Source organism: Schistocerca gregaria, chromosome 7, assembly GCF_023897955.1.
Source record: "Schistocerca gregaria isolate iqSchGreg1 chromosome 7, iqSchGreg1.2, whole genome shotgun sequence".
Lineage (NCBI taxonomy): Eukaryota > Metazoa > Arthropoda > Insecta > Orthoptera > Acrididae > Schistocerca > Schistocerca gregaria.
Window position 1 is genome coordinate 435,379,585 of NC_064926.1, and position 14,455 is coordinate 435,394,039.

At 43.6% G+C, this 14,455-nt stretch overlaps 1 protein-coding gene across 1 annotated transcript in view; it reads left to right on the forward strand.

The window, feature by feature from the left end:
* LOC126282091 (nose resistant to fluoxetine protein 6-like) overlaps positions 1-14,455 on the forward strand; it is a 181,880-nt gene that overhangs the window by 148,050 nt on the left and 19,375 nt on the right. The window contains exon 7 of the mRNA XM_049981548.1: positions 1,046-1,239. Within this exon, the coding sequence (XP_049837505.1) occupies positions 1,046-1,239 (194 nt within the window). The remainder of the gene's footprint in view (positions 1-1,045; positions 1,240-14,455) is intronic.

The window sequence follows — 14,455 nt, forward strand, 5'->3', positions numbered from 1 at the left end:
ACCATGCGGGAGGATATCAAAAAGAATAACACCTTCAGAGACCCAGTAGACCGTCGCCATGACTTTAGCAGCTGAGGAAGCGGCATACAACCTATTCCACGGAGAAGAGGTGGCGTGGCACCATTCCAATGATTGACATTTTGTTTCCAGTTCGACCAGAAGCTATTTCGATCAGTCTCGTAACGCGCAAGCAGACCGCAAAGATGACCGACGCTTTACGGTCTGTTAGGAGGGAAGGTACCCAACATGCACACAACTGATGAACGAGTGTGTCAGCAGTACCAAGAGAGACGTCCAGTTGTACAGCACGTGTTTGACTGTAATCCGTCTATCTTCTCGAATGAGACTGTCCACATGTTTCAACGTTGTAAGAGTCCGATCCGCTAGCTGAGTGGTCAGCGTGACGGATTGCCGTCCTACGGACTCGGGTTCGATTCCCGGCTGGGTCGGGGATTTTCTCCGTTCAGGGACTTCATCATCATTTCATCCACATCCGACGCGCAGGTCGCCCAATGTGGAGTCGAATGTAATAAGACCTGCCCCGTAAGGGGCATCTCGGTCACTGACGCCAAACGCTCATTTCCATTTCCGACGTTGTAAGAATCACAGCTGTGTGCGAACGATCGGCACGCAGGAGATCGGACAGGTTTGCGCGACTTCATTGCGATAACGACATACGCCTTGCCCACCGGTTCGTCGTGCTTTCGTTCACTGCCAGGTCTCCGTTAACGTTCTGCAAGTGCCTATGAGTATCTGCGATGCTCTGGTTTTCCGCCAAAAGATATTCAGTGACATATCTCTGCTTGAACGCAACTCCATTACAGACCCCTTTTCAAGGCTACGTGTAGCGCCGCTATCTACGGCAACTTCGTCAATTTATAGAGGCTGAAGCTTAATATTCAACGACGTACCACAACAAACACCGCATTCTTTCGGCCGAGAAAGAGAAATGTGCTGCACTACTTGTCGAGCGCCCCTCGCACATGACGCTGCTTCGTGTACGCCCTGGTGGTAAGACGCGGTGCGTGGTGTTTGTGTGTGGCAGTGCATGAACCAGACGTGGTACCTGGCGGTGGACATGCAGCTCTTCCTGGTGGGGCTGCTGCTGCTGACCGCCGTGTGGCTGTGGCCGCGGGCCGCCCCCCTCGGCCTGCTGGCCGCGCTGGTGGTGGCCGTCGTGACGCCGCTGGCCATCGCCGCCGCCTACGACCTCACCGGCTCCATGCTCTACGCCACTGAGTGAGTACCGCTTCAACACGGAACTAGTACACCTAATTTGAACTTACTTTGGACTGCGTCCTTTGGATTAGCTTCACATTAATAGAATCTCAGTCTGCAGCTCGTGGTCTAGCGGTAGCGTACTTGCTTCCCGCGCGCAGGGTCCCGGGTTCGATTCCCAGGGGGTCAGGGATTTTTCTGCTTCCTGATGACTGGGTGTAGTGGGTTCATAATCATCATTGACTCGAAAGTCGCCGAAGTGGCGTCAACTAAGAAGGACTTGCAATACGGTGGCCGAGCTTCCCCGCATGGGGCCTTCCGGCCAACAGTGCCATACGATCATTTCATTTTTTATAGGATTTCAAGGTCAGTGCCCGGTTAGCAATGTCCTGAAGCAGTATGAAGCAATTCTTTTTTTTAAAAAACAATATTTATTGCTAATTGAATGTCGCCAGTAGCAGCGTGAGCAGCTTACACAAGGTTGCAAGTCGTGGGATACCTGCTGATATCGTGTCGGACCTCTTTTTGCCCGGCGTAGTGCAGCAACTCGACTTGGCAAGGAGTCATCAAATCGTTGGAAGTCCCCTGCAGAAATACTGAGCCATGCTGCCTGTATAGCCGTCCATAACTGCGAAAGTTTTGCAAGCGCAGGATTTTGTGCGCGGACTGACTTCTCGATTATGTCATATAAAATATTCTATTGGATTGATGACGGGCAATCTAGGTGGCCAAGTCGTTCGCTCGATTTGTCCAGAATGTTCTTCAAACCAACTGCGATCACTTACGGCCCGGTGACATGGCGCTTTATCATTCGTAAGAATTCCAGAATTGTTTGGGAACATGAAGTGCATAAGTGGCTGCAAATGGACTCTAAGTAGGCGAACAAAACCTTTTCTAGTCAATGATCGTTTCAATTGGACCAGAGGACCCGGTCCTTTCCACGTAAAAATGGAGCCACGACTACGTTGTAGTGACTTGTCGACAACTTGAGCCCACGGCTTCTTGGGGTCAGCGCCGCAGTCAAACTCTACCATCAGCTCGTACCAACTCAAATGGGTACTCATCTGACTAGAGTCCAGCCGGCATGGTCACGGGCTTAAGAGAGGCGCTGCAAGCGATGTTGTGCTGTAAGCAAAGGCAGTCGCTTCCGTCGTGTGCTGCCGTAGCCCATTGACGGCAGATTTCACCGCACTGTTCTAACGGATACGTTCGTCGTACGCCGTACGCTGATTTCTGCCGTTATTTCGGGCAGTGTCGCTTGCATGTTAGCACTGAGATCTCTACGCAAACGCCGCTGCTCACGGTCGTCAGGTGAAGACCGTTGGTCACTGCTTAGATTGAAAGGTAATGCCTGAAATGTGGCATTCTCGGCACACCACTGGCAATGTGGTTCTCGGAATACTGAATTTCGTAATGATTTCCGAAATAGAATGTCTCATGCGTCTAGCTCCAACTAACATTCTGAGTACAAAATCTGTTAATTCCTTTCGTGCGGCCACGTCGGAAACCCTTTCATATGAATCAGTTGAGTGCAAATAACAGCTGCGCCAGTGCACTGCCATTTTATACCTTGTGCACGAGATACCACCGCCATCCATACAAGTGGATGACGCTGTCCCATGACTTTCTACCTCTGCGTAAAAGTATTGTAATTGTGAAGTCGCTGGTTCCAATCTTGCTAGTAACTACTGTTTTATTAATATTCTGTACTTGTTATTAAATGGAAATATTATTTAACAAATATTGAAAATAAAGTTTTGAAACAACAACAGCAACGTCTTTTTAAAATTACTGATCGAATGAAAATAGAGTATACATAGTGAATTAAATGTTGGTTACAGAAATTGCAAACATTGATATAGGAAAAAGCACTTTATTTCCTCAGATTGAACAGTATCGACGGACAGGTTTTTGCCTTCAAGAATAGGATTTTCGCATGTCTGTGCCAAATTTTAATTTATTTTCATGTGACTAGTAATCAAAATTAAAAGATGTTATTGTAATTAATAGATATGAATCAGTGTTTTAATGTTCCCATTTGACAACAAACCCAGAATTGAAATAAAGTTAAAGAAAGCAACTACTAACGAGGGTCGAATCAATGAGGTTCCATTCAAAAAAATTTTTACACTCAATCAAAAACACTATGGTACTTAACTACAAACATTATGAACTCAACATTTCTTGGAAATCTTCTAGTAGTATCTGTTGTTTCCAGCGGCCCTAAAAGATACGAAAAATTGTTGGTTCTTGCAAGGAAGAGAACAGGAATCAGCCACTATTGATGATGCTATTTATTTAACAAATAGCACCGTTTCCATACCATTTACATAATATGATTTAAATAACATTTTGTAGAAAACTGACATCTTTATTTGTTTAATTTATGTGTAGTTAATGCTTATTAAATATAAATATATGAATTGTAGATAATAAAGCTTTGTACGTTGTAAATTTTCTACTTTCATATCAATGTACATACTGTAAAATGTCTGAGAGCGAAATGCTTTGGCACCATTATATTTTCCGATGCGCAAAAACTCTCTCTCTCTCTCTCTCTCTCTCTCTGTGTGTGTGTGTGTGTGTGTGTGTGTGTGTGTGTGTGTGTGTGTGTGTGAGAGAGAGAGAGAGAGAGAGAGAGTCTGTCTGTCTGTCTGTCTCTGTGGTTTGGTAGACACAACAAATAAATACTCTTCAGTATTTCGTGAAGCCAAGCAAACAACAAAATGACGCGGGAATTTATACTTAGGTAAACTATAACTACCACTTTAAAGATTTGTTTGCATTGTGTTCCATGGTTATTGGGGATAGTCATGCTTAAATAGGTCTGTTCTAACATCGGTTTTTGCTGTGGGCCACCACCACTCCAAGGAACTTTCACCACAAGTGGGACTAAAGAACTGAAAACCAATGCTACCATTGTCGGATTGTGACTAGACGTGAACAGCTGTCTGAAGATGAATCTGCACTGGTAACGGCGTTATTTATGTAAATAAATACCATTATCAGTAGACACGTTGCTGTTCTCTTCCTTGCAAGAAACAACCTATATTTGTACACAGCTACGGCCTCAAAATATCAGTTTTCGACTAAAAGCGATACATGTGTGCCAGCTGGGGTGGCTGAGCGGTTCTAGGCGTTACAGTCTGGAACCGCGCCACCGCTACGGTCGCAAGTTCGAATCCTGCCTCGGGCATGAATGTGTGTGTTGTCCGTAGGTTAGTTAGGTTTAAGCTGTTCTAGGGGACTGATGACATCATAAGTTAAGTCCCATAGTGCTCAGAACCATTTGAACCATTTCATACATGTGTACTCACTTTAAAAATATTTCCCGAAATACTTGTTCTTATTTAACTTGGTATTTAAGTTAATGTAGATTTGCTTTCAGTGTCATGAAAACGATTATAGGTCTTGTAGCTTATTCTGATGACGTGTTACTGAACAGTCTCTACCAGCAAGGAACACGCTTCACCTAGCCACTTTAATTCAGTCCAGGGAATTCCCGCACACAATGCGCCCGAGAGTTCGTTAGCACCCCCGCCACTTTGGGGAAAGCGTATTTACATTCGCATTCGGGAAACAGCCAGCCAACATACGTTACGCGAAATGACTATGATTAGAAATTCGGAGAAACTGGAGATCTGAAGTAGTATGATCGATGGTCCTCTTTCTCATCTTCGCGAACAGAACTGAAAATTGGCGAAGCGATAGTGTTGCCGGGACGGCCCTATGCCTTACAACGTGAGGTGGTTTGGGGGAGTGGAAGGAATTCGTTAACATCCATACGACACATAGCTCTGTCTGCATGCTTAATTTGCTGCCTTGGTGGTAGTCAACCACGTTGAAGGAATAATCATTAATCAGTAAAATTCAGTGCACAAGCTTCTTACAATGTTACACAGGAAAGATGAATTCTGCAGAGCAATAACGATATTATTCGTCAAAATTGATATCTGAAGTTGAGGTCAAGCGAATTGAAAATTGCATATGCGATGGCGTATCTGTAAATAAACGCTGAATACGTTGAACAGCATTTCGAACGGCTACTGGGGTAGTCTGTGACTGGTTATTGGACGAGCGCCATGGGTAATAGACCGACAAAATTTAAAGTATCTTTAATTGGCAATATATCACATGAATTAAGAGACAGTGAAAACTGGAGTATAATTTTCAACATTGTGCTATTGGTATACAGTCAAGGGACACGTTGGAAAGAGTAAATTCACTTACTGCTACATATGCCGCCAGATGTTGCGACGTATACGCATCTCCTCAGCTGAGATAACATACAAAACGGAATAACGCGTTACACCATTCCCGTGGTCGTTTACCCGATACGATAGTAGGAACTGAATTCTTGCAGACTGCGTTCGCTGCTTCTTTCACCTGTAACTCACTGTTGTACTCCAAACAGGAATTACTCATTGGGAGAAGTCAAACAACGTTTTCTTGTAGCAGTGACAAATACTGTTCATTAAGTCAGACTCCATGCTGTTAGTGCACTGTAGGTTCCTATCACTCCGTTCTGTCTGATTTTTTTAAAAATTTTGTATCCTTTACTGGAGTTGTCTTTGGCTCATTTTCTTCATTAAAGCGTGATTGTAGCAACATTGTGCCCTTCATTTGTTGGAGTTTCACAATGCGTCAAATTAAAGTTGTATACTTGTTAATTTCTGTAACTTTGTAGGGGCCTGATTTCTAGATTGACGTTTACCCTTAATAAAGATTCGAGGATCATATTTGTCGCCATCTCTGCATATGAAATCAGAGCACTGTAATCTGTCCTTGTACAAGCGTTGACTCTGATCAGATCGTTTGATCGCTTAACCTGTCTTCTCTCTTTTGAATGGTTCAGACTCGCTTTCTTCAAGGTGTTTGGTGGTGCATTACCCTTACAAACTAGAGGACGTCCTTTGACAAGCTGGCCATCATTTCTGTGAACAACGAGAAATCCCCTAACTCTATCGCTTCAGCTGAACTTGTCATCGCCACTTAGCAAGCCAGAGGCTCATTGTAGCCCGTAAGAGAGACCGCGGCTGATGCAATGCTGCTTGTTCACATTTTGTCGTTAGCCCCGAGAATAATGACGCAGAGAAACTGGAACCTACGAGGGTCTATTGTTAGTGTTCTTCCCTTAAGACGCTTGTACTGATTCTTCTTTGACAAGCCCAATACGATTACTCACAGCTGTCGATGCCCTGTCTACGAGATTGTCTGCTGGTTCAGCTTACAAGGGGACCCTCCATATGTAAATCACGGATTTTGACGTGCTTCAAATATGTTGTAGAGGCACGTACCCTGAGTACCTGGCTATCCGGTTTTTTAGCGACGGGCCTTGTTTTTTGAGAAAATCAATTTGGAAGGTCATTGCGTGCTTTGTATACCCGTAATATTACACATATTCCGAGCAGGTCACCGTAGCGCAGCGGTAACGGTTCACGGCTGCCGTGCTGGACGTACCGTGTTCGAATTCTACTCGTGAACTTTTTTTTCAAAATCGACCCAATTTTTCAATTTTATTTCACAGAATATCAACAAACAGTGTACGTTGTGTGAAATTATATATCTATATTCAGTTATTAATTTTTTTTGCCATACAATATTACGAAATCTTATTTTTCATCGTCCACATTGCTTGATGAGCCAGAATAATATTTTGGGTGACACTTATTATAGAAACAACCGAAGCACAAATTTTCGCAGCACCACGCGCATTTTATGAAAGTAGCCGTCTTGCAGACGTACGGTTTCTTCATTAGCGATACCGGGAAACACATTTCTTTTGCATCCAATAATATTTCTGTTTCATCCGCTAATTTCGATGCGAACCATGCGTAGCTAATCATGAGTTCAAAATTAGGTGCGTGCACCAGATTCGTGAACTTCTCGGATTTCGTGCAGGACACGACTACATTTCTGTATTTCTCAGTTAATTCATCTACTTGTTTTTGAACATTAGGACTACATTTTCCTGACGGTTCTTGCATACATAAAACATGTGGGAGCAGGATGCGAACAAGATACCTCTAGCGCAATAGCCGTGAACCTTTACCGCTGCGCTACGCTGACTTGCTCGGATTATAGGTAATATTACGGGTATACAAAGCGCGCAATGAAATCCAAAATCGATTTTCTCAAAAACTAAGGCCCATCGCTAAAAAACCGGATAGCCAGGCGCTCAGGGTAAGTGCCTCTACAACGTATGTGAAGCACGTCAAAATCCGTGATTTACCTATGGAGGGTCCCCTTGTAAGCTGTTCACCTCAAAAGTAAGACAAATTTTTTTGGTGTCCGAAACATACAAATCTTCGAAATATTTCTTCAGAGCTAGAAATGTAGTTCACTTTCTCTCTTCGGGATATACGATACTAGCAGATAAAAATTACTACAGTGCTACTACGGTAGAAAAAGCGATATTGACACCAGTATCCCTCAATTAATATAGTACGTCGTTTAGAGGAAACTTCCTCTTAATACATCTACGAGGTGACAGAATTATGGGTTGTTAAATGGTTTCCGAATTCTTTCAGGTGAGGCAGCTTAAGTGAATTTATCTGTGTACCTTGGATGTTCGCTGCGCTCGGAAACAAAATTGTCAGTTAAGACCTTACAGAAAACTGAACTCTGCGATAAGCGCCTGAACGCCACACGGTGTCGACCGGCCACCATGTCGTCCTCCGCAATGTGGCCGTATGGAGTGGCGTGGGATCATCACCCCGCTCTCCCGTCATTGTCATGTCAACTTTTCAGGTCTTGGAGTCGCTACTTCTCATTGAATTATCTACTCTTTCTGCACCACGAGGATGGGTGCACCCCGAGATAGTACTACTACCAAGGAAAAATCTGTGACCGAACAGAGAATCGAAACCGAGACCATCGCTTAAGACTCAGACTTCCTGACCACTAGAGTCAGATTATTATTTGTGGCTGTTGAAATGACTTTCGTTGCTCAGCACTAAAACTGTCAGCGGTTCAGAAAATCTGTTAGTATGACACTCAGCACCGAAAATCTAAAATAAATTCTTCCAAACCAATCCCTCTATTCCACAGAGGAATGTTTAAGAAGTTTGTAGCTTGTGCAGCGCACTACAAAAACAAGTTTACTTTGTTGTTGCGTTTGTGATTCATTTAATAACTCATTAATTGTCATTGTATTTAAAGCATTGTGCTTCTTCGTATCTGTAAATGCAGTCATACAGATAAACAAAATAATAATACGTAGCCTTTACATTGGATAGTAATCGAGGTAATTCGCTACCGAACATGTAAGCAACACAATAGCTAAGCAAGAGTTTGAAAAAAGAACTAATCGTAAAAAGGAATTGTTAGTCTGATAAGAGGCGGCTCGCCACTGTTTCCTCTCTATTTGTCGTGCGTATTTCACTCTATGAGTTATCGCACGGTTTTTCACCTCTACGGCTACTTACAGTACTCTAGAAGTCGCTACTGGATGGTTGTAATTAAAGTGCTGCTCCTCATGGATGTCCAGAGTGGACTGTAATTATCGATCGGCAGCGAAACGTGGTAGTTATTCTAATGTGTTAATGTGGAACCGAAGAAAATTAGTTCCAACGTTGGTCACCAAGTGCAAATTTGGCGCTGTGAATGCAAGAAATACGTATACAAGTGTTTCCCTGTTTAATGGATTAGGAACGGAACGTGGGTAGAAAAGATGAAATAAGTGAGGAAGACATAATGCTGATTATATTATTAACTGCCCCTTACACCATTTGTTCAATATGAGGACCGCAGATGTCGACGAGATGCAGTGCAGCGCTACTTTTACGTCTTGTGACCAAAACTGGAACTAATATTTTTTCCAGTGTAAATCGGCTGCGCTTTAATGCATCAGCATAATTATTAAATTTTGCTGCCATACGACAATTGAACTCTGCATTGGACCCCAGCGAGTAGCCGCACTTTAATTATAACAACCTAATACTTTTGCCTTAACCCCATGTCCTGTTATATTATTCCTTTTTCTAATTAGACCTTTCCACATATTCCTTTCTTCGTAGCTTCCGCGGAGAACAATCTCGTTTCTTTTCTGTCCACTTTATTTTCAGCGTCCTTCTTAAACAATGCATCTCAAACGGTTAGAGTCCCTTCTTCTACGTGTAAATTTATATCTTCTGGCGACGTGGGAAATTCATTATGTTCTTATAGACAAGGAACGAGTGTAATTATAGCAGCCACGAGGACTCTGCAAATAACTTTTAAAAAAATGGTTCAAATGGCTCTGAGCACTATGGGACTTAACAGCTGTGGTCATCAGTCCCCTAGAACTTAGAACTACTTACACCTAACTAACCTAAGGACATCACACACATCCATGCCCGAGGCAGGATTCGAACCTCCTACCGTAGCAGTCCCACGGTTCCGGACTGCGCGCCTAGAACCGCGAGACCACCGCGGCGGGCAATAACTTTTCAAGGCGGGATGGGAATGAAAGCGTACAGGACTTCCGAGCCCTCAGCAGCTGCACACGAACGATAGGTTCCTGGTGCAGGTAAAATCGGCCTGTCGATCGTTAGGGACTAAACGTACAGAGGTCGTTAGCTTGCTAGCTCTCGACTGAGCAACGTGAATTTTTCAAGAAAATTATGGGAACAGAGTGAGAATATTGTGAAAAAACATTGAGTCAACCTAAAATGTGTGATACTAAAAGAGAACATAATGACGTGCCTGGAACAGCGGTAGAAGCATTATTTCGGTTTATTTGCAGAGTATCTTGAAAGCACGAAAGTATCAGCAGGGCGGATCGACACACACAACAGTCGGATTGCCGTTCCGTACTCTTTTTGCTGAGCCAGCAACCCTCTTAACATAAATGGCTCATGACTCTCCAGACCCGAGCCAAAAATGCAATTTGTTTTTTCTAAACGCTTGGCTGTCAGGAGCTCCCACTTCCGTCACTTCCATTTCTGGCCACGTCCTGCATATGCCATAAATTTTGACGAGTTGTTGACGAGTACTTGAGGTCCCCTTATTAGACTGTTAAAATGATTTTAGATGTCGATTTTAAAGCGTTATATCTTATGATGTAGTTTCTAAGTCGTCTGATCTATCGTGCACTAAAAATTACCTCACAGAGTTCACACGTGTGCTCAGGGACACTTTATATACTTCCACCTTCGTCGTACTAAAATAAGCCCAGGGTTGTAGATAGGAAAAGTAAGTACTGTTGACAATGTGGAGCTGAAGGATCTTGCCGTCCATCCTTCAAGACGATCGTTAATATCTTCACACTTTAAATTCGTGTCTACTGTAACTTGCTTTTGCTGTTGTCCAGTGTGGTGAGATATAGCAACTAGCTATCTTAATACGCACGTAAAAAAAGGTTTGCAACACCCTGGTTCCCAGAACTCATGAAGATAAACGTTGACTGTGGATATTGTATCAAAGACACAGTCCCTTTGACTGTTCAGTGATGTCACTAAACCCGCCCAAAGATGTAAACAACTATGCATGAGCTGTGCCTCTTAGACGGAGGGGTTCCAACAGCAGATCAGTTCCAGTCGTTCTACCAGGAAGGAGGTACACGGCTCGTGTACCAGGCCTAGGAGGTCAATACCGCGATTCGGTCGCGTCCGCATTGTTACTTTGTGCCAACAAGGGTTCTCAACAAGGGAAGCGTCCAGGCGTCTCGAAGTGAACCAAAGCGATGTTGTTCGGACATGGAGGAGACACGGGGAGACAGGAACTGTCGATGACATGACTCGTTCAGGCCGCCCCAGGGCTACTGCTGCAGTGGATGACCGCTACCTACGGATTATGGCTCGTAGGAACCCTGACAGCAACGCCACTATGTTGAATAATGTTTTTCGAGCAGCCACAGGACATCGTGTTACGACTCAAACTGTGCGCAATAGGCTGCATGCTGCGCAATTTCATTCCTGACGCCCATCGCGTGGTCCATCTTTGCAACCATCGGCAGCATATTGGCGAGGCATTTGTCTTCATGGACGACAATTCACGACCCCATCGTGCACATCTTGTCAATGACTTCCTTCAGGATAACGACTAGAGTGGCCAGCATGTTCTCCAGACATGCGCCCTATCGAACATGCCTTTGTTAGATGGAACAGGGCTGTTTATGGACGACGTCACCCACGAACCGTTCTGACGGATCTACGCCGAATACCGTTGAGGAGTGGGACAACCTGGACCATCAGTGCCTCGATGAACTTGTGGTTAGTATGCCATGACGAATACAGGCATGCATCAATGTAATAGGACGTGCTACTGGGTATTACAGGTACCGGTGTGTACAGCAATCTGGACCACCACTTCTGAAGGTCTCGCTGTATGATAGTACAACATTCAATATGTGTTTTTCATGAGCAATAAAAATGGCGGAAATGATGTTTATGTTGATCTCTATTCCAGTTTTCTGTACAGGATCCGGAAATCTCAGAACCGAAGTGATGCAAAACTTTTTTTTTTTTTTATGTGTGTATATCACTTTCAAGGGAAGCGCGTAGCCAATTTTCTCACACGTGCCGGAGAATGTAACGTGGGACAAACTCATCTCTATTAGAAATTTTAACTTGTTACGCATGTAAGAGTTAAATGATTCAACCTCTCAAAAACAGATTATCTTCCTATGAAAGCCAAAGACGGCGAATTGTCTTCTCGAGATGCACTTGAAGTAATCACTATTGAAGTATAAAATGGACTTAAGAAACTAAAAATAAAAAAGACTGCTGGGGAAGATATGGAAACAATTGAAATGCTGAAACTAGAGGGAAGCAACCTGCAGGGAGATGTGAGGGTACTATTCAGCAAATCAACCAACTCTTGAATAATACCAGAAAAATGGAAAAATGCTGAAGTGGTACCACTGTCCAAAAAGGACGATAAGGAAAACTTGGATAACTACCACGTGGTCAGTTTATCATATCATTACAAACTCCTGAGTAACATTGTAACAAACCGCCTCATAGGGGTAATGAGTTTAAATAAAACTCCGTGGAGTAAGCGGGATTTCGGAAAGCTTTTTTTTCTGTGGGTCACGTCCTGACTACCCGTCTTCATCTTGAGAAAACAACTGAGTACAAGGTACTCAGTTGTGACAAGCCCAGGATTCGAACCCGGGCTCCTGCCCACTGACAGATTTCTGAATGGGATTTTGGGTTGAGAAGGGAGGCGTGCTGACGTGGTCGGTGCATTTCTGCGAAACCACCGTGGAGAGGGTGGCGTAGTGGATAGCGCATTTGCCTAGAGAGCAGAAGACCGGGGTCCGAATCCAGGGGTTTGGTACAGATTTTCTATTCATTGCTTCAGTCTTCGTGTACACATAATAGAGGTTTCTGAATCTAATTCCATTTGATTAGAGCACCCGTGCCTAGGTTTGTTGGAGAATCCTCCATTCCGTTTGACACTGAGGTTATATTCCAATACTGTTGGAGAGCCTCTGAAATGCTGTTCAGTTTACGGGAAATACCAAGTGGGCTGAAGCGTGTATGGGAATTTAGTTTTGGGAGGGAGACGCGCTAGAGCAGTTCGTGCAGTTGTGCAAAGCCACTGTGCCGGGATAACGTAGTGGTTAGCGCATCTGCCCTAGTAAGCGGGAGAACAGTGATCGAATGCCAGAATTGATAGAAATTTCCATTCGTCCCTTCAGTCTGCATTTAGACATCACCCTGTACAACATCAGTCCGTGGAGATTTAGGCAATGATAGAGGCCCTTGAAAAGGCAGGATAAATTCAAGGTACACAAAGCTTCTGAAATATATCTATGAACTGGCAAAACTTATAAAGTGGATGAAGACCTCATCACCAGTAAGACTCTAATCGACAAAGGAGTTCGCCATCTCGAAATCGTCTCTCCAGAACTGTTCACACTTCGAAAATGTATTCAAATGATTGGACTGGAATAACAGAGGAACAGAAATGAGTGGCTCACATATGAACCATCTGCGCTTAAATGAAGATTTCGTGCTCATAAGTGAAGGTCTGAAAGAACTAAAATGATCCAAAAATCAAAACCTGCCTCTGTAAAGACTGGCTTCGAAATGAACATCAATAAGACAAAAATAGTAAGCTCACAGAACCAACCACTTACATTCGGAAGGCAGTCTGTAAAACAGTTGATGAATACATCTAGCTTGGTCACAAAATGAAACTAGGAAAAAACGACCAAATCCAGAAATTCCTTGCAGAATAGGACCGAGATGAGTAGCATTCCAGAAACTGAGACTTGTACTGACCAACAAGGATGCCCCAAATGACCCGATGGCTAAGGCTACAACCTACGCTGTGGACACCATGACTATGAGACAAATACAGAAGGAGCCATTGAGAGACAGATTCTAGACATCAGCCTCAGGCATGCGATTCGATCAGAGGACATTAGAAGGAGAACAAAGGAACAGACTACCTCGAGAGAATTTTAAGACTCAAGTGGAAGTGGGTCGGACACGTAGCTCGACAAGATCAGAGCAGGTGGATCCTCAGAATTGTTCGCAGGGGAGCAATGTACAGTAAGAGAGGCGTTGGAGGATCCAGAAAGGCTGGTGGCTGGAACACGATGGTACCGTGTGGCTCAAAAGCAAAGATGAAACATATGGAGGAGGTCTATATCTAGCAGTGGATTGAGATACGTTGTGGAAGATTGAGTATACATCTATACGAAAAACACAAGACTGGATCAAGTTTTGAGTATAAAACTATAAAGGCAATATTTGACCTTTTAAAATTGAAAACACTATCGCATTGCTTTAATTTGGCATGAATGCAATACATAATATTTCTTTTTTGTGTTGATATGTTAAACATTCCAATGGTACCGTTCTTCGGACAAATGCATAATCGGTACGCATGCGACAGTATGCACTGCCGCGTATAAAAACGAGATTTTTCCTCGCCTGATACCTCGGGTTTTATTGGTGATAGACTAGGGACTATTTGTATATCTAACAGAGGATCGTCTTACTGTAACGATCCTGCAGTACAGGGTCACAATTTGAATAATGTACGCTTGTTCCATCTCAGGCAACTGGAGCAAATCGGTTGGTTCTTTTTGCGTTGGATGTGGTCTAAGATGCACCTGAAGGGGTTTTTAGAGGCACCTTTTACTTCATGGGCAGTTCCTGAAAAAATTCGAATATAGGGTTTTTGCGAAGTACAACCAAGCCGCGGTTTGCAAAACGTATATACACAGCAAATGGCTGAATTTTTTATCATGTGTTCCTAGATGAATATTTACAGCGACTGTGAAAATATTCCTCATATC